General features: G+C 44.5%; 1 protein-coding gene across 3 annotated transcripts; it reads left to right on the forward strand.

Annotated features, from left to right (window-relative positions):
* Nucleotides 1–598: 598 nt before the first annotated feature.
* Nucleotides 599–26,095, forward strand: PRPF6 (pre-mRNA processing factor 6). Of its 3 annotated transcripts, none has more exons than XR_014949666.1 (22): nucleotides 599–790; nucleotides 1,772–1,940; nucleotides 2,758–2,876; nucleotides 3,355–3,433; nucleotides 4,073–4,249; nucleotides 5,006–5,161; nucleotides 5,789–5,883; nucleotides 6,585–6,741; nucleotides 6,952–7,114; nucleotides 9,960–10,078; nucleotides 10,742–10,960; nucleotides 12,272–12,394; nucleotides 13,235–13,356; nucleotides 14,485–14,623; nucleotides 15,731–15,850; nucleotides 17,086–17,262; nucleotides 18,037–18,170; nucleotides 18,648–18,739; nucleotides 20,716–20,830; nucleotides 22,830–22,956; nucleotides 23,707–25,299; nucleotides 25,777–26,095. XR_014949666.1 is itself a non-coding variant. In XM_021527295.4 (21 exons), the coding sequence occupies exons 1-21, from the start codon at nucleotides 720–722 to the stop codon at nucleotides 23,857–23,859; spliced, it is 2,826 nt and encodes a 941-aa protein (XP_021382970.1). In that variant the 5' UTR covers nucleotides 599–719; the 3' UTR covers nucleotides 23,860–26,095. The 3 variants fall into 3 exon arrangements, 1 of the variants encoding a protein (XP_021382970.1); XR_014949667.1 differs by having other exon boundaries at nucleotides 23,707–25,175; XM_021527295.4 differs by having other exon boundaries at nucleotides 23,707–26,095.
* Nucleotides 26,096–26,614: the final 519 nt, after the last annotated feature.

The raw sequence follows: 26,614 nt of genomic DNA on the forward strand, positions 1-26,614 counted from the left end.
GTAGTGTGTTAAATATAGTTTTAGGTTCCAACATAATGTAAAAATAGAGACTACCTAAGTGGGGGGACTTTTTTTTTGGGGATGAGATGCTTGCTTCGAGGAACACCTAAATCTTCCAGAGAAAAGGAATTTATGGTTTTCTGATCAGAAGAAGCTAATTTCTTCAGGCCTTGCTCAGACTCGAAGACGCCTTGGGGATTAAAGGAAACAGTTGACATACAACGGACAGAGGTCTTGTTTTAAATAGAATGTATGCATAACCATGAAGGATATATGAATATACAACAAGTGTATTGGTTTAAGGGGGATTCCTTTGTTCACAAGGTATGCTTCTCATGACTGAGTGTCCCAGAGCAGCCGGACGTCCGTAATTCTTTGCTTTTTATTGTCTTGTAATTGTCCTAACTCTAAACCTTATTCCTCTAATTGTATTGCTATTTTTACAACCATTTTATTATTATTAAACTGTTAAAAAAATGTTAAAAACCAGGCGGTTGGCGGTTTTTCACAACCCCCACGCCCTTCGTCCCCGCCACCCTCATCGCCCTCAGCGCGCCTCAGCCCTCCGCGCCGCCAGGGGGCGCTGCTCCGGCGGGAGCGGAAGTGCCGCTCCGGCCTCGCGGCGCCACTTCCGCCGCCGCTTTCCCGGCCGCCTCTCCCGGCTCTGCTCCGCTCCCGCCCCGCTCTCGCCTCGCTGTCGCTTCGCCGCCACCGCCGTCATGAACAAGAAGAAGAAGCCGTTCCTGGGCATGCCCGCGCCCCTGGGCTACGTGCCGGGGCTGGGCCGCGGGTGAGACGCCGCCAGGCCTGGCCTGGCCCCCCCCGCCCCGCCGGTCCCTTCACAGCCCGGTCGCTCCGCCGGGCCTCGGGGCTCTCCCGAGCCCTTTCGCGGCCCGGCTGGGTCACACCTCCGTGCGCCGCTCGTCCCCGTCCCCTCGGGGTGGCCCGCGCGGCTTTTCAGTGTTGTCCCTTCCTGATGGCTCCCGTTCACTCTCTGGCTGGGCGGGGTTGTGTTAAAAAGCCAGCCTGGCTCCCAGGATGAGTTCCCGGGTGCTTCAGACCGGCAAAGGATTGTGTCCCTCCTGATTCTGTGACTGTGTGCGGGTGGGAGCGTCTGAAAAACGATCAAACCTGGGGGCTTTTATTGATGGAACAATGAGGGAGTTTGGTGGTGGCTGAGATAATTTTTAGGGTGTTGTTTGCTGGGTGTGAGTTGTGTTCATCCCCCCTGATTTCCTATTGCCTTCCCTGGGGAGATCCTGCTGGCTGTGCCCCTCGGGGTGCTGCCGGGCCAGTGTGGGGGTTCAGCTCCAGCTGCCTTTGCCCTGATCCCCAGCCTGTGGTGCCCCACAGCCTGCAGGGTCAGCTGAGAGATCCAGAGACAGAATTCAGAAAGGGGCTGTGCATGGGATGGGTGGCAGTGCTGTGAGCTGGGTGGTTGCAGTGTATTTGTGGGAAAAGTTCTCCCTATAAAAGGGTGCCTAGAGAAGCTGTGGCTGCCCCACCCCTGGAAGTGTCCGAGGTTGGATGGGGCTTGGAGCAATTAGTGGAAGGTGCTCCTGCCCATGGCAGGAGGTTGGAACGGGGTGAGCTCCTTCCAACCCAAACCATTCCATGATTCCAAGGCTGTTTTCCCTCTGGCTTTACGAAAGCTGGTCACGAGGAGCGCCTGATGCCGTTCTCCCAAAGGAATGATGTTTTCCCTGCCTGCCCTGAGCAGTGGCTGTGGCAGGCTGGGGTAGCAGTGAGCTGAGCAGGTTTATCCCTGCAGAGCCACGGGCTTCACCACGCGCTCTGACATCGGCCCTGCCCGCGATGCCAACGACCCCGTGGACGACCGGCACGCCCCGCCGGGCAAGAGAACCGTGGGCGACCAGATGAAGAAGAACCAGACCGCAGATGATGATGATGAGGATTTGAATGACACCAACTACGACGAGGTGAGGAGGTTTTCATCATCCTGCAGCTGTTTTTCCCCAGGTGGAAGAAGAGTCCTTGAGCTCTTCTGCTCTTGCTATGAGCCCTGCTCCTAGCTGAGGCTTCAAACCCAGAGTTTCCCGTAGTTTGCAGGCAGCATTTCCTTTTTTATTTATTGATTGAGACCTCAGTATGCACAGTGGCATGGTGCTTACAGATTCTTGTTGTGGCCTTGCTCCATGGATTGTGGTTTAATTGCTGATGCAGAGCCCTGAGAGTTTTTGGAAAATATCTATAAATAAAAATTAGTTTAAGTATTTCAGGTTTTTTTTTTTTATTCTTCACAAATGAAAGCTGATGTGCTTTGACAAGATTGGACTTGATGATCTTGGAGGTCTTTTCCAACCTAAATGACTCCGATTCTGTGCCATATATTGTCATTAAGTGGCCTGTATAGTCTCTTAAGTCCCACTTTGGTTGGTTGAATGTTGTGATACTATTTCTGCTTGCTTTCACTGGTGTAGAAAGTGGTTAAAGGAAGAGAATGGCTCTTCTATCCTGGGATCTCATTTATTGCTGAATAGAAGTGGTTTAGAGAAAGAAGCAATTTTGTAGCAGTTTTGCTTCAAATGGTGTGGGAGAATAAACACCACCATGGGATGGTGTTTATTTATCCTTCTGGAGGATGCTTTTATTTAGGGATGTGTTAATCTGATGCAATGTTGTCAGAAGCAGCCTGTGAATGCATTTTCAGGTGATTGTTGTTGCAGAAACATAACAGGAACTTAAAAAACCTGCCTTTTTTTCCTCTTTTTTTTCCCCTCTCTCTCCAATTTCCAGTTCAATGGCTATGCTGGGAGCCTGTTCTCAAGTGGCCCCTATGAAAAAGATGATGAAGAAGCAGATGCTATTTATGCAGCTTTGGACAAGAGGATGGATGAACGCAGGAAAGAAAGGAGGTAGGATAAGCTACAGCACTAGCAGGGGGTGTTTCCTGGTTAATTGAGGATGACAGGTATTTTGCACCACTTGCTTTGATAGTGGATGCCATTAAATTACTTCACTGTAGTTAATTAAGAGTCCCTGTAGTTCATTAAGATGGTGTGGGGAGATGCATCACAGACTGCACAGTAGATTGGAAATTGTTAGAGGAGTCACCTCATGCTTGTAAACAGTATGTGTTACTTGTTAAATTCACCTCTCATTAAGAGGAGGTCAGAGACTGAAGTTCACTTGGAGATGTCTGTTTTTACACTATAATACTGTCTTATTTGATAAAGGATCTCTTGTTGTAATGTTGATAATCTAAGATTGGAAAAAAATGCCCTTTTTTATGCCCTAACTCTTATCAAACACATTCTTCTGTTATGTGAACACTTTAATCAAAGTCTTGCCAAGTGCTGCTTTGAGCATGACCTCAGTATTCCTTTTCCTAAGGGAACAACGAGAAAAAGAGGAAATAGAAAAGTACCGTATGGAACGGCCCAAAATTCAACAGCAGTTCTCAGACTTGAAAGTAAGGAAAAAAATTAAATGTGACTTTTATGAGAAACAAGAGGTGGCTGTGTGTTCTTTTATGTGTGTTTGTTTTTTTGCTCAGATTTTGTGTATTGGCAAATGAGTACTTTGATATTCTCCAGATTAGAATTACTTTCTGTTGGAAGAGTAAACACTGGTCATGGGGATACACAAGGCAGTGAAATCTCTGCAGATTTTGATATTGGTAATTTTTGTTTTGTGCTTTGTGGAAGGTGCTACACTTCTGTCTTTGAGGGAAACTGATAATTTGTTGGCATTGCAGGAGTAGTTGAGCAGAATCTCCTGAATCTAAATCTTCTTTTAAGTAAAATGTATTGTTTAAGCTGTTGTCTAATGATTAGTAGTAAACCACTCAATGCTCCAGGCACTAGGATTAATCTGAATGTTTGTAGCACTGAATATAATAACAAAATTGATTTGGAATCTCAGTCTGGACTAAAACCAAATTCCCATTAAATGCATCTAGTTCTTTTGTACGTTGGATTAAGAAAAAAGTCTGACCCTTAAGTGTTTAATTGATCTTGAATTATTTCAAGAAAAAGAATCTATTAAGGAGTTAGAGCACTTCAGAAGCCATTTCTGCAGCAAATACTGATGCCAACTCCTGTCTGAACAGCGGAAATTAGCGGAGGTCACTGAGGAGGAGTGGCTGAGCATTCCTGAGGTTGGGGATGCCAGGAACAAGAGGCAGAGGAATCCTCGTTATGAGAAGCTGACTCCTGTCCCCGACAGCTTCTTTGCAAAGCATTTGCAGTCAGGGGAGAATCACACTTCGGTGGACCCACGCCAGACCGTGAGTACACAGCAAACCTGGGCAAGCTGTGGCCAGACTGGGTTAGAGATGAGTGTTAAACTGGGAGTCTTCCAAAGGAATTCCAAAGGATGTTAAATTTGTGTGCTTGCTGGAGCCTTTCAGTGCTATTACCAGAGAAAATGTGGGGATAAGCAGAGAAAACCTGGCTCTTGTTTTAAAGATGGAAGAGTGTTTCTTTTCCTATTTGCTGAATGCAGGGTGGTGATAGTTTTGGTGAGCATAACCATACAATAACATCTTCCAAAGATGAAACAGAAAATAAAGTTTGCTTTCACCTAATGGTTTTTCTAGTTCTGGGGCGATTGTGTTAAAAATGATTTGCCTTTCAGTCAACTAAAAATGAAATAATTTAGCTTCTTGCTCTGTGGCCAGAGTCTACTGTGGTCATAGAATTATAGGAGCAGCTGACTGGCTCCAGGTGTCCATAGGACTTCTTTGCAGATATTCTCATTTAAATGTGCCAAGTTCAGATGTTTGTGCTTGAATTTTTCACTTTCTCGTTGCTTATTTCACTGACTTGACTAAACTTTAGTAATTACCTTTAGATTTGCAAATCCTGTATGAGAAATGTTTTGGGATCCAGGGAAGCCATATCAAAAGTACTTGTGGGGGTTAGGCATCCTTGTCCTGCAGCTTCTGGGGAAGTGCAAATCAGCCAATAGTCTGAATTATTTTTGAAATCTCAGAAGAGGTTTTAGGAATTGCTTTCTCACTTTTTTTTTTTTTTTTTAATAGCAATTTGGTGGACTGAATACTCCATATCCAGGGGGTTTGAATACTCCATACCCAGGAGGAATGACACCAGGCTTGATGACACCTGGGACAGGTGAATTGGATATGAGGAAGATTGGTCAAGCCAGAAACACCTTGATGGATATGAGGCTAAGCCAGGTAAGGATGTGGGAAGGCAGGATCTGTCACTGGTTTTAGAAAAGTGTTAAATTCTCTTGAGTGTTAGAAGATCCAAGAGCAGCTGAGCTGTGAAATAATTTTATATTCCCTCTCCCCAAATTTAATGCCCTCATAATGAATAGAATTTCCTGAGAAATATTGTTTTTTCCCTGGAATTCTTGGTCTTTATGGGAGAATAGACTGCCTGGTTATAGCAGAGGTGCCCTTGAGGCAAACAGCACAGGTAGTGCTGCCAATGGAAGCATCTCTTCTGTCCTATGTAAGGATGCAGGACAAACTGCTGAAAAATACTGATTTTTTTGCCTTCTTTATCGTTGATTTTCTCATTTAAATCTGGTTACTCTAAAAAGAATGCCTTTAGCTGTCAGGGCTGCAAGACCTTTGGGTGACTGCTTATCACCAAGCTGCTTCTTGTCTGGATTTTAATGTTAAAATTGTGTATTTTAGAAATATAAAAAAAGCTTATAAGCAAGGCTTTGTGTTTTCCTCCTTTCTTGCTTTTGGGAACAGGTGAATACCTAGGATTTTTTGTAGAGCCACAGTATCTTTTTAGGTGTTCAGGGGCTGTGAGTGGTCATTTCAGTAGCTCTGATTTGACTTTCCCAGGTGTCGGACTCTGTGAGTGGCCAGACTGTAGTGGACCCAAAAGGATATTTGACAGACTTGAATTCCATGATTCCCACACACGGAGGAGATATCAAGTAAGTTTAAGAAGGATTAACAGATTTATCCTCTTAGCAGTGGCACTGATCCTACATGTAAATGGAAATCTGTCTGAGTGGGTGCTTTCAGCTGGCATTTAGTTTGTAAGAAATGCCAGGTGGGTTTTTGAGGATGAATTCTTTTAACATGAGATCTGGGCTAATCTTTCAGTTGAGGTATTAGCATCTGACCTGGATGCATCAATTGTGCAGATTGTTTCCATTCCATCCCTATTTCCATGCCAGAGTGCTGGCAGTGTGTGCCTGCCTGCCAGCCAGGAAATAACCTGGTTAATTGTACCTGTGTGCTGCTAATTTAGGCTTGATTGACAACCTCTGAGAACCTCTTTAGCCTGGAGCTTGACGTGTGTTTCATAAAGACTTGCTCTTTTAAGTCAGAGCAATATGTGCAAATATTGATGCTAATTCTTGACTTACATCAGTGCTTGGGCTTATCAGCTTCTGGCTGCAAGTGCCCAGCTGTAATTCCCAGAAATCTTGCTTAAATACTTAACTGGTTTCCCTGTGATCTGGCTGTGTTGGTGTGTATTTGTAAGCTTGTTTTGGGAGAATGTAATTCATGTTTCCAGTATGGGAAAATCTGAAGTCGCAGTTATTGTGCATCTGAGCACATCCTGGTTCAGGAGAATTGTTTCCCACTGTGCTGAAAATTTTCCTTCCTGTTTTTCCTCCTCCTTTAGTGATATCAAAAAAGCCCGTTTGCTCCTGAAATCTGTCCGAGAGACCAATCCTCATCATCCACCAGCCTGGATAGCATCTGCCCGACTGGAAGAGGTCACTGGCAAACTCCAGGTGGCTCGAAACCTCATCATGAAAGGAACAGAGATGTGCCCTAAGGTCAGAATTGCTTGCTTCCCTGCTGATCCTTGTGGGATAGTAGGAAAAAGTTGTAGTTCATAAGCAGCAGAATCTCTGTTAAGCTTGATTGAGGCTCTGCCTGATAACAGCTTCACTGTCTACTGTATTACAAAATACCTGCTTAGCCAGAAGCTGTGACTTTATATTCTTGCTCTGATGTAAAGGAAGATGGGTTGTTTTTCCTGACAGAGTGAAGATGTTTGGTTGGAAGCTGCTCGGCTTCAGCCTGGAGATACAGCCAAGGCTGTTGTGGCCCAGGCTGTGCGGCACCTGCCACAGTCTGTGCGGATCTATATCAGAGCAGCAGAGCTGGAGACAGACATCCGTGCCAAGAAACGTGTCCTTAGGAAAGGTGAGAGCTCCTGTGGGCCCAGGGAATGAAGGCATTGCACTCTCGGTTATTGTGTTTTAAGTTGTTCAAGATGTGGCCATAAGTTCAGGTGCTTTTTTTTTGCTTCCTTGTTGAAATTACAGTTGACAGTTTGTGTACTAATGGTAGAACTTGCTGCTGTTGAGCCGAAGAACAAAGGTGTTGAAGTGTTTGTAAAGCATCCTTCAGCAGAAAGCTGCTGGTACTGAACAATTCCAAAATGGTATTTCATTTACCTAAGCCAGTTTCAGCTTGATCACAATTAGATAAATAGATGAAAGCAATTAAAAAATTATGTTCTAAGGATAAAAAGGTGCTCTAGATGTCACCTTGTAATACTTTTTGGAAAAGATACCTGAATTGATTGTTTCTACTTGCTTATAGCCTGTTAGATGCCACAGTGGCTGCTGGTGGAGGAGCTTTAGAGGTCTTGGGGTTCTCAAATCATTGAGCCAGTTGAGCTGCAGGATTTGCTTTAGTGTAGCAAGTTTTGTCCTTGACAAAGAGCCTTTCTCTGTGGTGTTTACCTGAAACCTTACATTTTCTTGGATTCCATTGCACTTGGAGGTTTTCCTTTTTCATGGAATTGCTATCTTTTCCAAACAATGAGCTCTTCAACAGCAGTTTGTTGTGTTGTCCTGAGCCTAGGTCTTCCTCAGAGGTTCAAAATACGAGTTCTTTGATTACTTTAAGTAGCTGGGCCTGTGTCAGTAGAGATTAGATTTTCATGACTACTGAATTGTATTTGTTACATCTCCTGCTTTTAATCTAGACAGTGAAAAGGGTCTGGATTTAATACATTTACTGAATCATTGTGAAGCATTCTGCAGTGTTGAGTGGTTTAGTTTCAAAGGAATTAGTTGCCTCCCACCTCTTACCTCTTGCATGTGAAATGGCAGATCTCTAATGAAATGACCTCTTACTACATCTTGATGAAAGGCGTCTCAAAGTTGCTGGATTTGAAGTGCTAAAGAGTTCAGATATTAACTATTCAGTAGCTTTTTAAATTTCCATTGGCTCTGCAGTGCAGCATGGTATGAAGTGCTGCTCCTGTGACACTGTGTGTCCTTCTCAGGAACAGTCACAGACATTGAACAGTAAAACACTTAGAAAGGAGCAGAAATAGATCTGTGAGCCCAGCTCAGGTAGGGGAGTGTCTTGTGTGAGAGCAGTGACTTACCCACTAAGTACTGAGCTTTGCTTCAGACACTGTATTTATGAAGAGAAAAACATTCAGTTTTTGGAAACACCTACCTAATCTCTTGATAAAAAGCTGTTAGTGGAATGGAACTGGATTTATCATTCTTTTCTGAGTTTCTGCCTGTTAACAGCTTCACAGTGCTCCTCTGCTGCTTAGGGAGCATCAGTAATATGGAGCTTGGAGCCTTAAGTGGCAGCATAACCCATTATTTTCCCAAAATAAAAAAGCTTGAGTGCCAGGTAATGTCACTGAAGTGTGACCTTTCATAATGCATTTCTCCTCTCTGTTTGCTGTGTGCATTCCTACCATTCAACAGAACCTCTGGAGTTTTTAAAGCCTCAGTCTGACTGGAAACCCAGCAAGCTGAGTGGCTGAAACACAGCTTGAGGTCTAAAAACCAAATTCTGTATTTATGGAAGCATGTTCTGTCCTGCAGAGGGATGCTTTCAGCTCTTGGAGGCTGACATTACTCACTTGAATTCTTCAGGAAAATCTCTTGCAGCTGCAGACTTGGAGACAAATGGTTAATGCTTGTTGTAAATGTTTCTATATGTTGGGGTGGCATGTGCTCTGAGTTGAGGCTCAGCACTGTGCCTCTGCGTCTGCAGCAATGCCTCAAAGAACAGCCTTGCCTGGAAGCCCAGCTAGTTCCAAAGTGGTTTTAGATGCCTTTTCCCACTCATTTTTGTGTTCCTGGGATTGTGCTTGCTTTATTGAAGAGGGTTGTGCCCAGTCCTCTGTAACTATGGCACATTTGTGTACAGTCACCATGGAAGCACTGGAAGTAATGCTGCAATGCAGCTGATTTCAGCAGTCTGGGGTGCAAATTGGAGTGACAAAAGACTCAAAAGCCCCTTTGGTTTCTCAATCTCTTAACGAGATGGGCTGAGGAAAGTTGTTTAGCATTTAATGTTTGAGACAGCACATGTAGGACAGGCTGCAGAGAATGCAGTTCTACCAACAGCAGCTAACTCTTAGACAAGATTAAGGAAGCCTTGAAGAATCCTAATTAGGTGGAGTCCATATTGGATTGCTGGAAGCACTCTTGGTACTCATTGTTTAGAGTCAGTGAGACCTTTAAGTTTTTATGCATCCCTGTTTTATATTTGCATGGCAGGACAACAGCTCTTTGGGAAGTTAAGCTGGGGTCCATTGAGCTGTCAGGAGAGGCTTACAGGAAAATTGCATTGTGAAGGAGCAGTTTCAACATGTAAGGAACAAGGCTGTATTATTAGTTAGTGTTAAAGATGCTGCTTTTCTATAAAGGCAGACCCGGTGTGATTTAAGCTGCCCAGTTTTGAAGATCCTCATCTGCTCATTTGCTGAGACTAGAGGCTTTGTTCAGCCAGGTGTTTTACTGAGGAGGATGCAATTACAGCCTGTACAACAAAAAAAGCCCTTGGCTCTCCAAAACCTGTTTCCAATTAAAATGATTAAGTGTTTTATTTGCTGATTTTAAATTCTTATTGTTGAAGCAAGAGCCCAAATAAGTAAATTCCCTCCTTTCCCTCCTTCAGGACATTTCCTTGTAATAGCACAAATCCTTTATTACATCATGTTTAGAAAATACAGATCTCATTGGTAAACTATTTTATCATTATTGACATAATTGTTTTGCCTCTCTAGCCCTTGAGCATGTTCCAAACTCGGTGCGTTTGTGGAAAGCAGCCGTGGAGCTGGAGGAACCTGAGGATGCCAGGATCATGCTGAGCCGGGCTGTGGAGTGCTGTCCAACCAGTGTTGAAGTGAGTTTAAAAAAAAGTGAAATTAAAAAGCCCTACACCCCACTTCAGGATGGCAGTAGAGCTTTGCAGGCAAAAGGCAGGGTGAGCAGTGTTTCTCCACACGGGGTTTTCTCCCACGTGCTTCATGCCACAGTGGGAAGGATATATAAGTAGTGGAATGTGTTTTTTTTTCCTTTGGAGTTAATTGTCTGGTGGTCATTACATGCCTCATTTTGGTGTGTAATTGTTAGGTTAGTCATGGCAGTGCACAGCTGTGCCTGCTGTAGGCACTGAGCCATGTTTGTGTCCATGTGTGGTGCCTTGACAGTTGGGAAGACAAGTGAACGTTTAACCTGGCGAATCTAAAAGTTACTCATCTCTGAAACTACCAAACTAGAGTGTTCAATTCAGCTGTTTGAGAGGTGATGTGAAGAAAATAGGAGTATAACAGCCCAGCAGATGGGGATGATATCCAGAGATGATCAGCACTGAGCTTCAAGGGCAGCGGCAGCCTGTTCTCCTCTCCTCCATTGGTATTCCACAGCCTCCTTGCAGTGCTTGAGGACTGTTGCCAACCAGTAGCAAGCAGCGTGAAGCTGCTTATCTCTGTGGGCTGACACTGCCTTACAGCAGCCTTGTCATCTCCTTGTTCTCATCTCAAATCCATCTTTTGTTGCTCTGCAGCTGTGGCTGGCGCTGGCAAGGCTGGAGACATATGAGAACGCTCGTAAAGTCCTTAACAAAGCCCGGGAGAATATCCCGACGGATCGTCACATCTGGATCACTGCTGCCAAACTGGAGGAAGCCAATGGAAACACCCAGATGGTGGAGAAAATCATTGACAGAGCCATCACATCTCTTAGGGCTAACGGGGTGGAAATCAACAGGGAGCAGTGGATTCAGGTATGTGCTCGGTCTTGAAGGCCCAGGGGGATTCTTCAGGTTCTGTTCTAAAGGCTGCTGATGGTTATGTGACAGTAATTTTGCACCTGGCTTGTCAGTGGAGCTCCCTGTGAAAAGACAAGAGATGAGACTAAAAAGCTCAGTAGGGTCAAGGCCTTAACTGATACCCCAGAGTAACATCACATGTGTTTTGCTGAAATGTCTGGTTTGCTTCTGTCATGGAAGATAAGTAGCTTCAAGGTGAAGCAGCTGCTGCCTTAAGTAGGATGGAGGCTTAAAGCCTTCAGTGAAGGATTTATGTATTTTTTTGCATGTGTCTCTTTTGGCTTGACAGGTATTTGTTTGCCCCACAAGTCTTTGTCAAATGGCATTATGAGAAATCATTACAAATGCTGCATTTGCAGCATGTAGGAAATAGTCTGTTAGTCCTGTATGGAAGCTCTTTCCTTCTGAATATGTTCTGTGCTTTGTTTGATCATAAGTCTTTAAAGCAGTTTCCTATTAAAATAATTTACACGGGGTCAAGGCAGCAGAATCTTATACTGCTTAAGAGCATTGATAATGAATGAAGTATTTAATATTAAATGGATATCCTTGTTAACATCTAAAAGAATTCTGAATTTCTTTACAGCAGTAAAATAAATTAGAGGTTAATTTCACGTTCTCTTTAAAAAAAAATCTGTGAGCAGAGCCTCTGCATCGTGTTCTCGAGTTCCTTCTCAGTACCAGAACTGCTCCATTTCTGTTATCTGATCAGAGGGCTTTTCAACAAGTTTAAGCAAGATATGCTTGGCTTTCTGAAAGCTTTAGGTGTCAGGAAACACCACTTTTCCATACATGTCTGGTGAGAGTCCTTGCACCTTTGACTTTACACTGCTTTGTGGTATACTCCTGAATTTAGTTATTGCTAAGCCCTTATTGAGACTTAATCCTCTCAAAGCTGAAAGAAGGTCAGTAGTTTTATTGTTACACTTCTTTCTTGTGAAATTTTTGCTTTTTTTGTTGGCGAGATTCCTGCTTGGGTCAGCCCAGGGTTGTGGAGCTGTAGGAAAAGACTTGTGGGTCTGGAAAGATCACACATTGCTACCTTTGCAGTGAATGTAAGCAGCTTGTGAATGATTCTGTGTACAGCTGCAGCATCTTCCATGTGGGTGCAGCCTCCTGCTCAGTGACAGGGTGTGTTTGAGCAATGTGTTTGTGCTCTGGCAGTGACCACAATGTCTCTGTTTGTGCCTGAGGAGTTGCCATTGCAGACTTTAACCTCTTGTGCCAAGCCCTCAAAATGAGCAGGGCATTCCTTGTTGTTTCTAGGATGCCGAGGAATGTGATAAAGCTGGAAGTGTGGCCACATGCCAGGCAATCATGAGAGCTGTGATTGGGATTGGGATCGAGGAAGAAGATCGGAAACACACCTGGATGGAAGATGCAGACAGTGTATGTCCAGCTGTGATGCTGCTTCTCATTGGTTTTGTTTTATTGTGGGTTTGTGTTTTTTCATTAGAGGAAATTGAACTGGTGCCTGGGAAATGGCTTTGTCAGTGAAAGTGGATGTCATTCCCACACCACCTGCCTGCCTTTGGCCAGGTCTCTGCCTCAGGAGGTTATTATAGAGCTTTATTCAGATTTCAGTTTTTACTAAGCAAAAAGTTCATATTGGTATAACTTGTCTGCTAACTTGGTGTGGACTTTTTTTTCTTTTTGTGAATGTGAGACATAACAGAGATTGAGTTATGAGTAAAGGAGCTGGGAGTTGAGTTTCAAGGCATTGTAGCTCAGGAGTTAATATAAGACTGGACAAGGGAGTGGGTAAAAGTTTTACCAGGCTTTTTTTGCTTTAGGGGAATAGTTTGAACATGTGCTAAGAACTAAATCATATTTCAGCATGAAAAATGTCCAACTTCACTGGCCTTAAATTGGGCTCGGAGCAGTGGGGGGTACATGCTGTGGTGCTTAGGGTTTTGCCTGTGAAATAACAAAATGAAGTGCTAACATGAGATCCTTTCCAATGCCTTGCTGATGTTTCAAGCTGTCCTGTGAGTGTCAGTCCCATTGAAAGGCCAGGGATTCTTGTGCTCTGTAGAGGGATACTTGGAAATTCCTTCCCTGCTTCCTTTTAAAAAGCTGATTGTAAGTGTTCTGTTCTCTATTAATGCCTCAATTCATGGATTACACCAAGTTTCTGAGTTCTGGGTTGAATGTGCATGTGTAATTCCTGCTTGCTCTCGATTCCAGTGCTCCCTTAAGCTGACTTAGTCCTGATCTGTTTTCCCTCAGTGTGTTGCTCATAACGCCCTGGAGTGTGCCCGAGCCATTTATGCCTATGCCTTGCAAGTCTTCCCGAGCAAGAAGAGTGTGTGGCTGCGAGCAGCCTACTTTGAAAAGAACCATGGAACCAGGTATGTGTGCTGCACGACCCCTGCGTGGAGGGCTTCATCCCTGTGACAGGAGAACAGGCTGGGGATGAAGGAAAACTACAGTCAGGTCCCTGATGTGGTGCAAGTGCAGAGTTAGTGCAGCTGGATGAAACTCACTGGTGTTTTTTGCAGGTCTGACCTTCTTTTTTATTGTTGTGCTCAGAACATCCTTAAGTTTTATGAAGTCATAAAATGGTTTTTAGCAATAGGGATTATGTGGTAAAAATAGCTGTGAAGAGACAAGGTAGGAACAATTGTCTTTGAGAAGGCATCTCTGGAAAAATATAGGAATACAAATCACCTAATATGTGTTTTATTTAGTTTGTGTAGATAAACTTCTTCATAGCTGAAGGTGTCCAAGTATCTCTGGTATTTTCTGTTTAAACACTGTGAATGTGTATCACAGTCTGAATTAAGATTGATGTTATACTGTTACAGCTCAGGCTCTTTTTACAGTTTATTCACAAAACTTTACATGTTAGAAACTTTCTGCCCACAGCTTATACTAAAGCAAACAATCTCTGCAGTAGGCCACTTATACACGTGGAATCATCCTTATTAAAGGCAACAAGGCTACATTGTGAAAGTGAGTGTAAATGCTGAGTTCTTCCTCATTCAGGCCTATTTTTTTGTTGTTGGGAACAAATATACCTTCTCTTTTGATGTTGTTTTACCATGTTTCCCAGTGGTGGCTGGCTTTTAAGCCCCATGTTCTACCTGAAAAGTGTATTTGCCAGAGGAGAAAAAAATAAATTGCATAAGATCAAGACAACCTCATCTAGTAATTCTGAAAACCTTCCTGTCTCAGCTTCTATTAAGGTTTGTTAAACAGAATGACTCTTTCCAAGAGAAAAGAGCTGTTTGTGTGAGGGCTCTTTCCACAGAGGCTATCAAAGGTGTCTGAACAATGAGCCGTTGGTGGAATGCTGATTTCAGAACCCTTGTGAAAAAAGACCTCACCCTTTCCTTGTTATGAAACAACTTATCAATGTTTACAAGGTTGGACTTTGCAACAATATTTATAACACTGAGTGATAGTGGAAATGGTGAGAGAGAGCTCGCCTTTGGCAGCACCTTGAGGGATTGTAACTTGCTGTTTCTTGTCTTCAGAGAATCCTTGGAGGCTCTTTTGCAGAGAGCTGTTGCTCACTGTCCCAAAGCAGAGGTGCTGTGGCTCATGGGAGCCAAATCCAAGTGGCTGGCAGGAGATGTGCCAGCAGCCAGAAGCATCTTGGCCCTGGCTTTCCAGGTGGGTCTGTTACGCTTGTCAGAGGGTGTTAAATGTGATAGGTAAAGAATACAGAGCAGGCTTTTTCTGTCAACACCTGATTCCTGCTGCCTTCCAGAGTGATGGAGACTTCCGCTGTTCTTTGATTGCTTTGTGTGGCAAAATGTTCTGTAAAATAGCAGCAAGCTGGAAGCAAGGCTGTGGTGCTGCTCTTTCAGTAGTTCTACACCAGGTTCTGAGCTGGAACAGGTTGTCCAGAGAGGTTGTGGCTGCCCTGTCCTTGGAGGTGTTGAGAGACAGGTTGGATGGGGCTCTGAGCAACCTAGTCTGGGGCATGGCATCCCTACCACGGGATTGGGATGAGATGATCTCTAATGTCCCTTCCAACCCAAACCAGCCTGTGAGTTTGCAAACCATCAGTTTTACTAGCATGACTCCCACCAACCCCAGTCATGGATCAAAATCCTGTTGTCTTGGGTCACCTCAAGTGAAGGATTATGGTCTGCCCTAATGAGATCTCTGCATTACTTATGCCTTGGCTCAAACCCACTAATGAAGGGAATTGCCTGCTGGATGCTGTAGCAAAGATAGGCAGAGTGTTTCTAACACTGGGAATTAGGCTTAAAAGCTAAGTGAGAAAAAAAAAAGACAGGTCTTGAAACGGAAGGTAAAAGATACGTCCTTAATCTGTTCTCGGTGCTCTTTGTTACTAGGCTGGAAAGTTCTTGACTGAAATGACTTTTATTGGAAGAGTTTTCACAGACCTCAGTGGGGAATTAAAGCTGCAGCTTTTTTGCTTGAGGGTAATAAAATGAGGGTCTCATTGTGGCAGACCCTGTGATGTTTTCAGCATTTAAACTGGAAGTTCAGAAGATCAAGCATTACTGCTTTTCAACAATTGAGAAGCATCCAACTTCTAAACTGGCATATATCTTTGTGTTGCCCATCTGTTTTGGAGGATTTCTATAAACTTCAAAGGTCAAAGAAGACTGGGAGGAGCTTACACTGAAAAAAATCCTACTGTGGATTGACAAAGCTCTGATTTCAATTTTAATCTGGATCAAACAGAGGATTAAATCTGCTGTTGATTCACTGTGTGCATTTGTCTGTCACTTTGTGTTCTTGCAGGCCAACCCCAACAGCGAGGAGATCTGGCTGGCTGCCGTGAAGCTCGAGTCGGAGAACAATGAGTATGAAAGAGCGAGGAGGCTGCTGGCAAAGGCTCGCAGCAGTGCCCCCACAGCAAGGGTAAGGATGTGTGGAGGGTGAGAGGCCCAGGCCTCTTGGCCACGGGGGATTTGGGACGGAAGGAGGAGTTCCTTCAGTTCTGTGACCATAGGGATTGACCCTATGGCTCCCTGCCATTGCCTTCCGGGGCACGCGGCCGCTTTGCCGAGCGCTTCGAGTTGCGACACAAAGTCGTGGCATGATGGGAAAAAAAGGCTAGGATCAAGTGAAGGGTTTCAATTGGTTTTTTACACAAATGGCAAAAGTCAGGAAATTCCCAGTTTACAGCTGTTTGTGTAATGTTTGTTTTGCATAAAAGCACGTCTTGGAAAAAAGAGAAAATGCTTTCACAGAAGATTCACTTATGGTTTACTAAAGACAGCTCTGGGGTGGTTTGGTGCTTAAAGTTACACTCCTGTGTTTATCTCCAGTTACCTCTGGTATTATAAACTGTCCATTTTCAGCTCTTTTTACAAAAGCATTTTAACTTGTCCAAGTAAATGAAAAGTTAGTTTGATCCCTGTCTTCTGTTCCTCCTCCCTTGTTGTTACATCCTACATATTTTTAACTGTCCTTTTCCTCCCTGAGTCAGGGAGCTTCTGCAGCTGGGGCTGAAGATCTGCTCTCAGACTTGATGCCTCTCTTGTGAGGTCACAGTGGGGGAGTTTGGGAATGGGGAGGATGAGGATCAAAGAGCAGTGAGAGAGCCTTTGGTTTGTAATATATTTCTCATAGATGTGGCTTCCCTGCATAGCCAGAAGGAAGGATTTGAGGGACAGAAAAGTACATGTACAGTTTGTAATGAGCAGGACAACAGAGCCTGAAGCCATAAGTAGAAAAGGTTGTCTTGGTAGCTTGGATCTGAGGAGATCAGATTGTGCTGGTGAAGGAGGCTCAGGTTTGTTAATTGGTTGTGCTGTTAAAGCTGTGCTCTTTATGCAAATACTACTTTTCCAATGCAAGCCATTCTGTGATACTGTGATAATGCAAATGCCAGATCTATGTTAATAATTATGTAAATAGGTGAGATACAGGTGGATCACACTATTCTAATTCTGTTAGTATTTGCATTTACCTTTCTTATTGTTACTTGTTCCTGCTATTATTTAATGCTGATGTTTTAATTTTTATTTTACTTCAAACTGTAGCTAATCAATAACATTCTAATGGATGCATAAAAGTGGGAATCTGCTACTTTGGCAGATTCATGGTTTTCCAGTGGCTGCTGGTGGTAAACAGCTCTGCTTTGTTCCCAGGTCTTCATGAAGTCTGTGAAGTTGGAGTGGGTGCTTGGGAACATTGCTGCAGCCCAGGAGCTCTGTGAGGAAGCCCTGAAACACTATGAGGACTTCCCCAAATTGTGGATGATGAAAGGACAAATTGAGGAACAAAAAGAGCTGGTAGAGAAAGCACGGGAGGCTTATAATCAAGGGGTAAGATGGATGTTACTGCAGGTTTGCTTTGTGCTGCTGGTATGGAGAGATGTCTGTCTTTGAATCAAAATGGATAGCCAAAGACATGATTTCTGTCATTGGTTAAAAGAGTAAAAGAAAAAAAAATGAAATAAGCAAGAATTGCTTTTACCTATTGTCCTTGGGCAAGATTGACTTTCTTGCTTGAGAGAGTTCCCTGTATGCCTGACTCCTCACAGGCAGGAAAAAAGGCTTTGCACAGTAATTCTCTAAGACCTGTAAAGACTAAAACCAGAACTCTTAAAAGAAAATCTTTCTCAGCAGCTCTTAGATACACACTGTGAAAGGAGATACAGAGCACTACTCTCTCTTTTAAATGGTAATTGGTGTCCTTTGGTATGAATGCTCAAAGTCGACAGCCATCAAAGTCATTTGGACACAGGTTTCTGCCAGGGTCTATATCCTAATGACTGCCTACACACTCTGCTGTGCTTTGGGATGTATGAGAGCCCTCCATCTACAGAAGGAGCACAAACTGTAGCTGTGTTAAGGCAGGTGTGTCCTTTCTCTTACTGCTGGGATAGCTCAGCCATACCTGATGTACCTGACTATTTTGGGTACAGGAAAAACTTCACTTCTGTGCTGTAAAACTAACTGTAGAAATCTGAGAGACATAATCAACTCAGTGTCTTTTCTGCTAAACTCTCCAGGAGGATATAGGAAGTTATTTTCTATAGGAATTACTAGATTTTTTTTCCCAATTTACCTATGAGCATACTTTTTTTCTAAAAACAGTTGAAGAAGTGCCCCCATTCCATACCCCTGTGGCTTTTGCTGTCCAGGCTGGAGGAGAAAGTTGGGCAGCTGACTAGAGCAAGAGCCATCTTGGAAAAGTCTCGCCTGAAGAATCCAAAGAATCCAGATCTCTGGTGAGTTGTGTGGTGTTGAACTGAATTTGGGCTACAAATTCAATCTGTTCTTCAGGACAGCCATTTCATATAAGTCCCAGACTCAAATGGCTGAGATTAAGACCATGCCCATCCTGGAGTTTCTTCTGGACTAATAACTTCCCTGAATAGCAGAAATGTTTTGGTGGTCCTGGCTAGCTACTGTAAGGATCTGGGAAGTAGTTATTTCTTTACTGATTGTTGTAGTGCACAGAGCATGCAGCATGCACAGGGCTCTTTCCTCGCTGTTCCAGTCCCAGTTTCAGATTGATTGTTATCTGGGCCATTATGGAATGAAAGTCACATTTATTTTTAGATGGAGAGGAATGGGAAGATGTCAGTCACCTACACATATTCAGAATATGGGCAGATGTTTGCAGTTTCCTGTGACCCTCATCAGTGTTTGTTTCAGCCTAGTGAATGTTGTCATAAATATCAGCAGAGTCTCTTCCCTACCAGGTTGGAGTCTGTGCGCTTGGAGTACCGAGCTGGGCTGAAGAACATTGCAAACACACTGATGGCCAAGGCACTGCAAGAGTGCCCCAATTCAGGTGAGCTGGATCTCAGTTCTACATTAAACAAAATTGTTTTGCCCAGTTGATAAAAGCACACTTTTCTCCCAAAATGTCCTTTTTGGCCAGATCTCAGAATACGGTGTTTTGGAGAGGTGGAAGTCATCCTTCTGCAAAGGAAATGTTGAGGGTCTTTGAGAACAATCCAAATTACTTTGTCCTCTCTCACACCTGAGGGATCATGCGTTGGTGTTGTTCCATTTTTCTGCAGTACCCAGTATATTATTGGATCCACAGTTTGTCCCCAGGCTTCCTGCAGAAATATCTTGGCTATAGGTGGACTTTTCTTGGAAGCTGCTAGAAGTCTGCCAGGGTTTCAAATGAACAAAAGACACTTCTGTGTTTGTAGTTAGGAAGTTAAGTGGAAAAATGGTGCTTTTCCTGTCTCTCTAGAGTACAGCTGGCCTTAGGAGATTCCCAGTTGCTGGTTTGCCTGCTAGTTGCACCACTGTGAGTTTAATAACTTGTGCTGGCAGTGAATTTTAACCACAGTCATGATTATAGGATCATGAACCATAAATGTTTAGTCCTGGTTTTTGATTATTTTAGCTCATGTAAGAAAAGGCTAAGAGGTCATATGATGTAAGTCAGTTAGTTCTAACCAGCAGTGGAAACATTTGCCTCTTGGGATGGGAGCATAAAGTGCCTATCACATCCCTATTTTGGGGCAGAATTGCACGAAGACTTAATTATTTAAACATGTTGACATCTTTAGGGAGAAGATGTCATGTAACTACAAATTGTAGTAACTTACTTCAGGGCAAGGCTTGGCTTGCCTTCAGGCTAGGTTTTGAAGGGTGTTTAATTGGTGGCTGCTTAAGTCTCAGTAAAATAATTGGGAATTAAGTGACGTTTATGACACTATAAACTCATTGCAAGGTACTCTCCATGCGAGTGGGTCACCAAAGCAGCACCACCCAAAATCCTGCTTTGTTTTTGTGAGTGACCTAATGAATGTTTGTCATCACAGGCTGTTTTACAGATCTGCCTGTTGCTATGGAAATGGGCAGCAGGATCTCAGTTTTTGTTTAAACAATTGCTTCCAACTTTATCTTAGACCTCAACAAACCATAATCAAAGCCTGCAGGACTTGGCTGGTTGGCCACCTGCAGTCATGTAAAGCAGAGGTTTGGGTCCATCGATTGCTGAATTGATTCCTGCTGGGTGGCAGGCTGCACAAAGAATAAAATAGAAATATTATGATATTTGTGATCCTATATGTAAAGAGCAAGAAGAAGAGTCTCTCTTCTGTCCATTGCTGCAGTTATCAAAGCTCGTGTGTGTTCCCATGGTGCCGTTTATGGGAAGCAAGTGTGCTTTGATGGAGTCCTGGCAGACACCAGCTCTCAGGCTTTGCTTTGAAGTGATCAGGTGTGCCTGGCTGACATGAGAAACTGCAGATTTCATGCTCCCCTGAGCATATTTCCTTCCTTGCTTTTGGCAATGAGAGGAGCTAGGGATTAAACCCAGCTTTCCTGGATCTACTCTGTCCTTCATCAGTGTGTGTGAAGCCAGCATCAATAAGACTGTGGTGCTCTCCAGCACCCTTGAAACTGCTCCCAGATTGTACTTTGCATTTTTTGAGACTTCTGCTGCTGCAGTTGCCCATTCAAACAGATACCTTTCCCTTTGGAAATGCTGATCTGCCCTCTCTGTCCCAGAGTTTGCAGTATCTCATCTGAAAAGCCTGAGCTCTGGTGCTGGAACTGCAGGAATTGTGGTACAAAAACCCCCAGAACTGAAGCTCCAGCATGGTGCACAGAGCAGCTAAAAATTCAGAGTACTGAATGAAGTATCTGTGTGGAAAGAGTCTTCTGGGATGAGGTTGGGGATGAATAACTGCCAGGGTGGGGGCTGTACTGCTGCTTGTGTTGCACAGCACTAGCCTGATGCCCAGGTGGGGAGGGTTAACCTCAGAATAGCACTAAACAATCTTCCTACTTGATTCGATTAAGGAATCCTGTGGTCAGAAGCAATTTTCCTTGAAGCGCGACCGCAACGAAAGACCAAGAGTGTGGATGCTCTCAAGAAGTGTGAACATGACCCACATGTCTTGCTGGCTGTGGCCAAGTGAGTATCTGTGCTTGATGCAGTAAATATATCCATGTCTGTATGTGGCTGCTTCCAGGATGGACCACTGCACTCCAGCACAGCCATGTGATTCTGGCTGCAGCAGCTCTAATAAGTCCCAAAGCAAGGAACAGCTCTTCAGCTGTCTCCTAGTAACTGCAAATCTCTCCCTTGATTCCAAGTGGGGAATGTCAGCCTGCCCTCGAGCTGTTCTGGTGGGTCTGGGACTGGCACAGGCAGCAATACACTCGCACAAAGCCAGTGCTGCTGATACTCACACAAAACCCTGCAATCTGCTTTTTTTTCTGTCCCTTGAAGAGGATTTCACTGTGCTGTCAGGTGAACTAGGCTTTATTAAGTGGTTCAGGGTATGTTTTAAGTATCTGTAAACATAGGGACTTTTTTTTTTTAGTTATTTTTCCAGTTTTATGTGGCTGTATAGTTTTCATCTTTTCTCTCTATCCTAGATTCTGTCAGGTGTCTTTAAATTCTGAGCTAGATATTCTGCTCCTGAATGTCCCCTATGGCAGTGTTCTTCAGCTGTGCCCTTTCCCAGAATGCAAACCACCAGCCATTCTGTAGTTTGCTTCTCTGAAATGGGAATATATTCTACTAGGAATTGTTTTCTTGTCCAGGTTGAGTTGTGAGGATTCCAGTGATTAAAACCCACTGTTAGAATTGATGTGTGCCACATCCTGCTCTGATGTGTGAACAGCCTTACAGCAGCTGTGATGGAAACAAACTTACTTTTCCCCTTTGTGAATAGCAGAAGAGGTTAATACAGGAGACATTTTGCTTGAAGTTGCCCAATTCTTTCACAACGTAGTTTATAAGCCAAAGAAAACTGTAGGATACACTCCAGTGACTGCAACACTGGATTCTGCCAGATCCTGACAGCTGACTTGTTCAGCTTTAGCAGCAAGTGAGAAAAATGTTAACTTTTGCTTTATGGCAACTGCTCCCAGGCTCCTTCTGGTGCAACCTCAGGCTGTTTGACAGCTAATCCAAACATAAACAGCTTCCACCACCCCTCAGGACTTGCCTCTGTAGGTACAGAGTGTCACACATCTGTGACAAACTTTTGTTAAATATGTTCCTGAAAATGGTCACTACTTGCAGGTGTTAAACCTCTGCTATCATTGTTCGTGCTCTTGTAAATCACAGTTTATTTAACACAGAACAATCAAGAGTATTATAGGGCTTAAAAACAATCACATAAGCTGTATAATTTTATGACAGGCTAAGCTCTTTATGAGGGGTGGCTGATTTGATAAAGACCTTATAGCTCAAATGAACTCTTCAATGCAAAGGAGTGAAACCATGAGACTCTTGACTTGGCTGGTTCATTACTGGGGAGAAATTTCAGCATTGGCCAGTGCCTGGATGAAATGGCAGCAGTGGGGCTGTGCCAGGCTGGGGTTTGAGTGCAAAAGCTTCCATACTTGTTTTTTGTTAGAAAATGGGGCTGACTAGACAGGTCTGCTCCACTCCACTCCAGCAGGCTGTGTAGGTGTGAGCATGTGACTATACAGCAGTCACTTTCCAGGTTTTAGAAGTTATTTTATTGTTAGATGCTAAAATTTACTTGAAATGTGAAGAAAATGAAGGAGTGGGAATAGATGTAGGCATGTAATCCTGTCTCTTGGACATCAGATCTAGAACAACAAAATTAAAGCAATTGAGGCAGCAAAGGTTGAGCTCAGTAATGCTTCCCCTCTCAGCAGAGCCTGTTTGTGCCTTGGGCTGAGTTATCCTCTAAGTTATCCTGCCTCACTGTGGGGCAGTGAATAGGAAGTGCTGGATGTTCTTTTCAGTCCTCTCACTCCCTTCCCTTCCCGGGGGCAGGATAGTCTGCAGGTTGCTTAAAAATCTGTGGTTTACTTCCTTGGAGAGCAGAGAGCTGGAATGCCTGCAGAGCCTTTAAGTTGGAGCTCTTGTGGGTTGCCATCTTCCTCTAAAGTGAGGCTGTTTGTCAGCTCTCCTCTGCTTTTCCCACCAGGCTGTTCTGGAGCGAGCGGAAAATAACCAAGGCCAGAGAGTGGTTCCACCGCACAGTGAAGATAGACTCTGACCTGGGGGATGCCTGGGCCTTCTTTTACAAATTTGAGCTCCAGCATGGCACAGAGGTGAGTGTGTGCCTGGGAACAGGGGAGGCAGCAGCAATCCCTGCCTGGCAGGGGTTGTCCAGTCCTGGGATTGCTGCAGTGCTGGGCTGAGCATGTTGCCACTGCTCCTGCCTGTGTGGTCACAGGGGAGGCTGGATGTCATGCCTGGTCATGAATGAGCATGAACAGGCCTGTGTGGTGGCTTTTCAAAGGTGCTGTCATTAGCTGAGCTGTGTTTCAGGCTGCTTGCTGTCCTCAGTCCTGCTGGTTCATGCAAAAATCTCTGAAATGAATCTTCCTCTTGTAAAACTTAAGCTTGCTCCGAGGGGATTGTGCTGGATTTGTGGTGCTGGGTTTGTGTAACTGGGGCTGTTTCTTCCCAAGTGTCGAGTACAGGTTGCATGTGAACACAGCCAGAGGAACAGCCAACTCTAATCTCTTACAGCAGTTTGTACTGCTGATACTGCTGAAATGATGGGGGTGTTTATCTTCTGACTTCAGAGAGACCTTTCACTTGACACAGCTCCTGCAGGTGGTAATACACGGGAAGTTTCTGCTGCAGTTTCTCTGCAATAACTAAAACTTGCTTACCTGCAGCTCAGCCAGTTTGTTCAGCCAGGCAGGAGACTTGCTGCTTCTGGACTTCCTTTGAAAATAACAGACCCCAAACCCCATCATAATCTTCAGAAGAGTGTTTGAATCAGGGAGGGTTCAATTTTTGTCTGTCTTCTGGAACAAACCAGGACAAACTGTCATTTCTCTTCCCTGTAGGAACAACAAGAAGAGGTGAGGAAGCGCTGTGAGAATGCTGAACCTCGCCACGGAGAGCTCTGGTGTGATGTCTCCAAGGACATAGAGAACTGGCAGAAAAAGATTGGAGAGATTCTTGTGCTTGTGGCAGCCAAGCTGAAAAATACCTTCTAGAGTGTGCTGGCCCCAGCTGCCTCAGAGGTCTCTATAGGACTTAACCTGCTCGTGGTGCCCTTTCAGTGGCACAGATTTCGAAGGACAGGACATGGATAATGATAGGAAGGAGCTTTCTCCCAAAAGGAAAAGCTGCTTCCTTCTTTCCTCAGCATTGCCATTAGCTTCTGCAGCACATGGGAGCATTGTAGCTGGTGTCACATAGGAGACAGGAGCAGTCTTGTGAGGTTCTGCTGGCATTTCCATGTTGATTCCTGACTCCCCCCTGCAAACACTAGCTTTAATTAGCGCTTGTATGGATTCTGACATGTGGCAGTCCCCTGTTCTTGGCCCTGGCATGTGTTCCCTGTCCCCTTTTAGTGTTTGGCCCATCTGATGTTGGTTCCTTGTCAGCAGATCTGAGTTGTTGCTGTTGGAATACATTCAATGTCCTTGAAGGAGATGGGTGCAGTTTTGGGAGCAGCCCAGCAGCACAGGGAAAGGTCTGGGCTGGCTCCCCTTCTTTAGGTGATTTAGTTTGGTCTCTGCTAACAAGCTGCTGCACAGCTTGGAGGTGTTCCTCCAACCTGAGCAGCTGGAGCATTTTGTCAAATTCAAAACCATATTTTTAGAGAACTTTTCCTCAATTTTTAAATGTATATAGTAAAGCTTATTATTTTAGGTATTTGAGTTCATTAAGCACAGTGGTGGTTTGAAGTAACAAGGCAAAACTCAGCAATCCCTGAAAGCCCTTTTGAAGGAAGAACATTTATTTAGAGTTGTTGGGAGACTGTGCTGTTACACAGCTGTGACTGCCTGTGGCTGGGAGGTTTGGGATGGCTCCCTCCAAGTGCAGATAGAAAAAAGCAAACTCAAGAGAGGGAAAGCTTTATGTTTGGGACCCTTTGTATGCTGTCTTCAATTTTCTACACTTGTGATGTGTACTATTTTTTACCCCAGCCTCCTGACTTGTGATCATAGAATAAGAAGCTGAACTGTCTTACACCTGAGGCTATAGCAGCTGTATCCAGGTCTGTGGATGTGCATTATCCCATCTATTTAGTTGGAGAAGAAACTCCCTTATTACTTGTTGGAGAATATGTATAAAATACAGCTTCTTTTTTTTTTTTGTTTCCTTCTGTTGTCTTCGAGTGTGATTCTGACTGGGAAGAGTGGGTCTGATAGCAGAAACCTTTGGACTTATCAGGCTCCCAGCACTGTGGGAAGGTGCCTGCCAGTGGTGGCTACACCAAGCTGGGCTACAGCCTCTTGCCAAAACGGATGAAAAGCCAAAAACGGATCTTCTAACGCTGGAGCAGAAAGGCTTTTGCTTCCAGGTTGGTCTGGAAGCAAAAACCTTTGTTTCTTTGGGTTCCTAATGGAAACTCTGGTGCATTCTCTGGAATAGCTGATGAAAGGGTGTAGATCACGGATGTCCCGTGGAATTGTAGTTTCCCAAAGGTGAGTGAGAGGCACTGGGAATTGAGAGGTTCTTGCTTAGGGATTTTGTGCCATTGCTGGAAGAGTTTGGGAAGGGGAATGGAGATGATTTTTGGAGGAGAGGGGTAGACATGGCAAGGGAACCTGGCTGGACAAGGATTCAAGGCTGAGGCAGAAACTACAGGATAAAAACAATTTTAAAAGTAGTTTTCAAATGTGTGCTGTCCTTCAGCCTCTTTGGACAAGGAATGTGGCATTTTCATTCCTGGTATAGTGATGTGCTGGGGAAAGCTGGCTGCTTGTGGTGCATAAATCCCTCTGCCCAGTGGTGCTGTGGTGTTGGCTGCAGAATTGGGATGGAAAAGGGAAGTGGGAATTGCAGTGGTGTGGCTTTTTCTTGCTGGAGAGATTCCTGACTTGCATTGGGAGCATTTCCCTTGAGCCAGATAACCTAGCATTGATGTGTGTCCTCATGCTACACCCTTGCCCCTTGCTTAGGTGGAACCACCACATCTTGAAAGGAATTTTTGGGATGTGGAAGCCCCAAGGAAGGAGCCCTATGCTGGACACTGTGCCATCTTCTCACAACATCAGGTTCCTTTGGCCACCTGCTCTTGGTACCTGCATCTTCCCTTTCCTTTGGGCTACATTACTTAGCTTGGAGATTATTTTTTCTTACTTAAAAGGGACCATCAATCTTAGAGCCTTTTAATGTTTGTAGATGTCTTGGTGGTTTTTAAATGGATTATGGCACCCATGAATTTTAACTATATATAGAGCTCAATAAAGAAGTTATATGGGTCCTGTCCCAGTGGAATGCTGCAGTGTGCTGTTGGTCCCACTTCCTGGGGAGGGACGTTCTCACCAAGTTGAGCAGAGCTGGATTATTCACCATTTGTTCTATTTCTTACTCAATCGCCCACATTCAGCTCCTCAGTGGAGCCTTGTTGCAGTCAGTTCAGTTTTTCCCAAAATTGATAGGAATCAAGTCAGGGCAATTTCTGTGCCTGGGCTCGGGGTTAGGTACAAAATGCAGAGGGGGAGGAGGAGAGGGCTTTGGTTGGAAGCACTAGGACACTCTTCGTGTTGATATTTTGGGGGTCTCACCCTGGACAGTCACTTCTGCCGTGGGTCGGTGCCGCTGTCGGTGTCCACCCACTGCGGTCTGTGAGTGCAGAGTGAAAGAATCGCCCCACGCCAACAGAAATAGAAACCGCGGGGGTTTGCCGCACGGCGTGCAGCTCCGGGCGAGGGACACGCGTGGGTTGTAACCCGCGGGTGGGTGCGAGCAGGGGCTCCCTCGGGGGCAGGGCTCCCTCTCGCACCCGGCCCCGCC

The sequence above is a fragment of the Lonchura striata genome, chromosome 20 (genome assembly GCF_050655825.1).
Source record: "Lonchura striata isolate lonStrDom1 chromosome 20, ASM5065582v1, whole genome shotgun sequence".
In the NCBI taxonomy this organism is placed as follows: domain Eukaryota; kingdom Metazoa; phylum Chordata; class Aves; order Passeriformes; family Estrildidae; genus Lonchura; species Lonchura striata.

What these genes read in the sequence shown, in the direction of transcription:
- PRPF6 (XM_021527295.4), top strand. Translation starts at nt 720, where the DNA reads ATGAACAAGAAGAAGAAGCCGTTCCTGGGCATGCCCGCGCCCCTGGGC. An exon ending in AGCAGTTCTCAGACTTGAAA is followed by an intron (nt 3,434 to 4,072) that starts GTAAGGAAAAAA and finishes CTGTCTGAACAG; the next exon opens with CGGAAATTAGCGGAGGTCAC. An exon ending in CCAAAGAATCCAGATCTCTG is followed by an intron (nt 18,171 to 18,647) that starts GTGAGTTGTGTG and finishes CTTCCCTACCAG; the next exon opens with GTTGGAGTCTGTGCGCTTGG.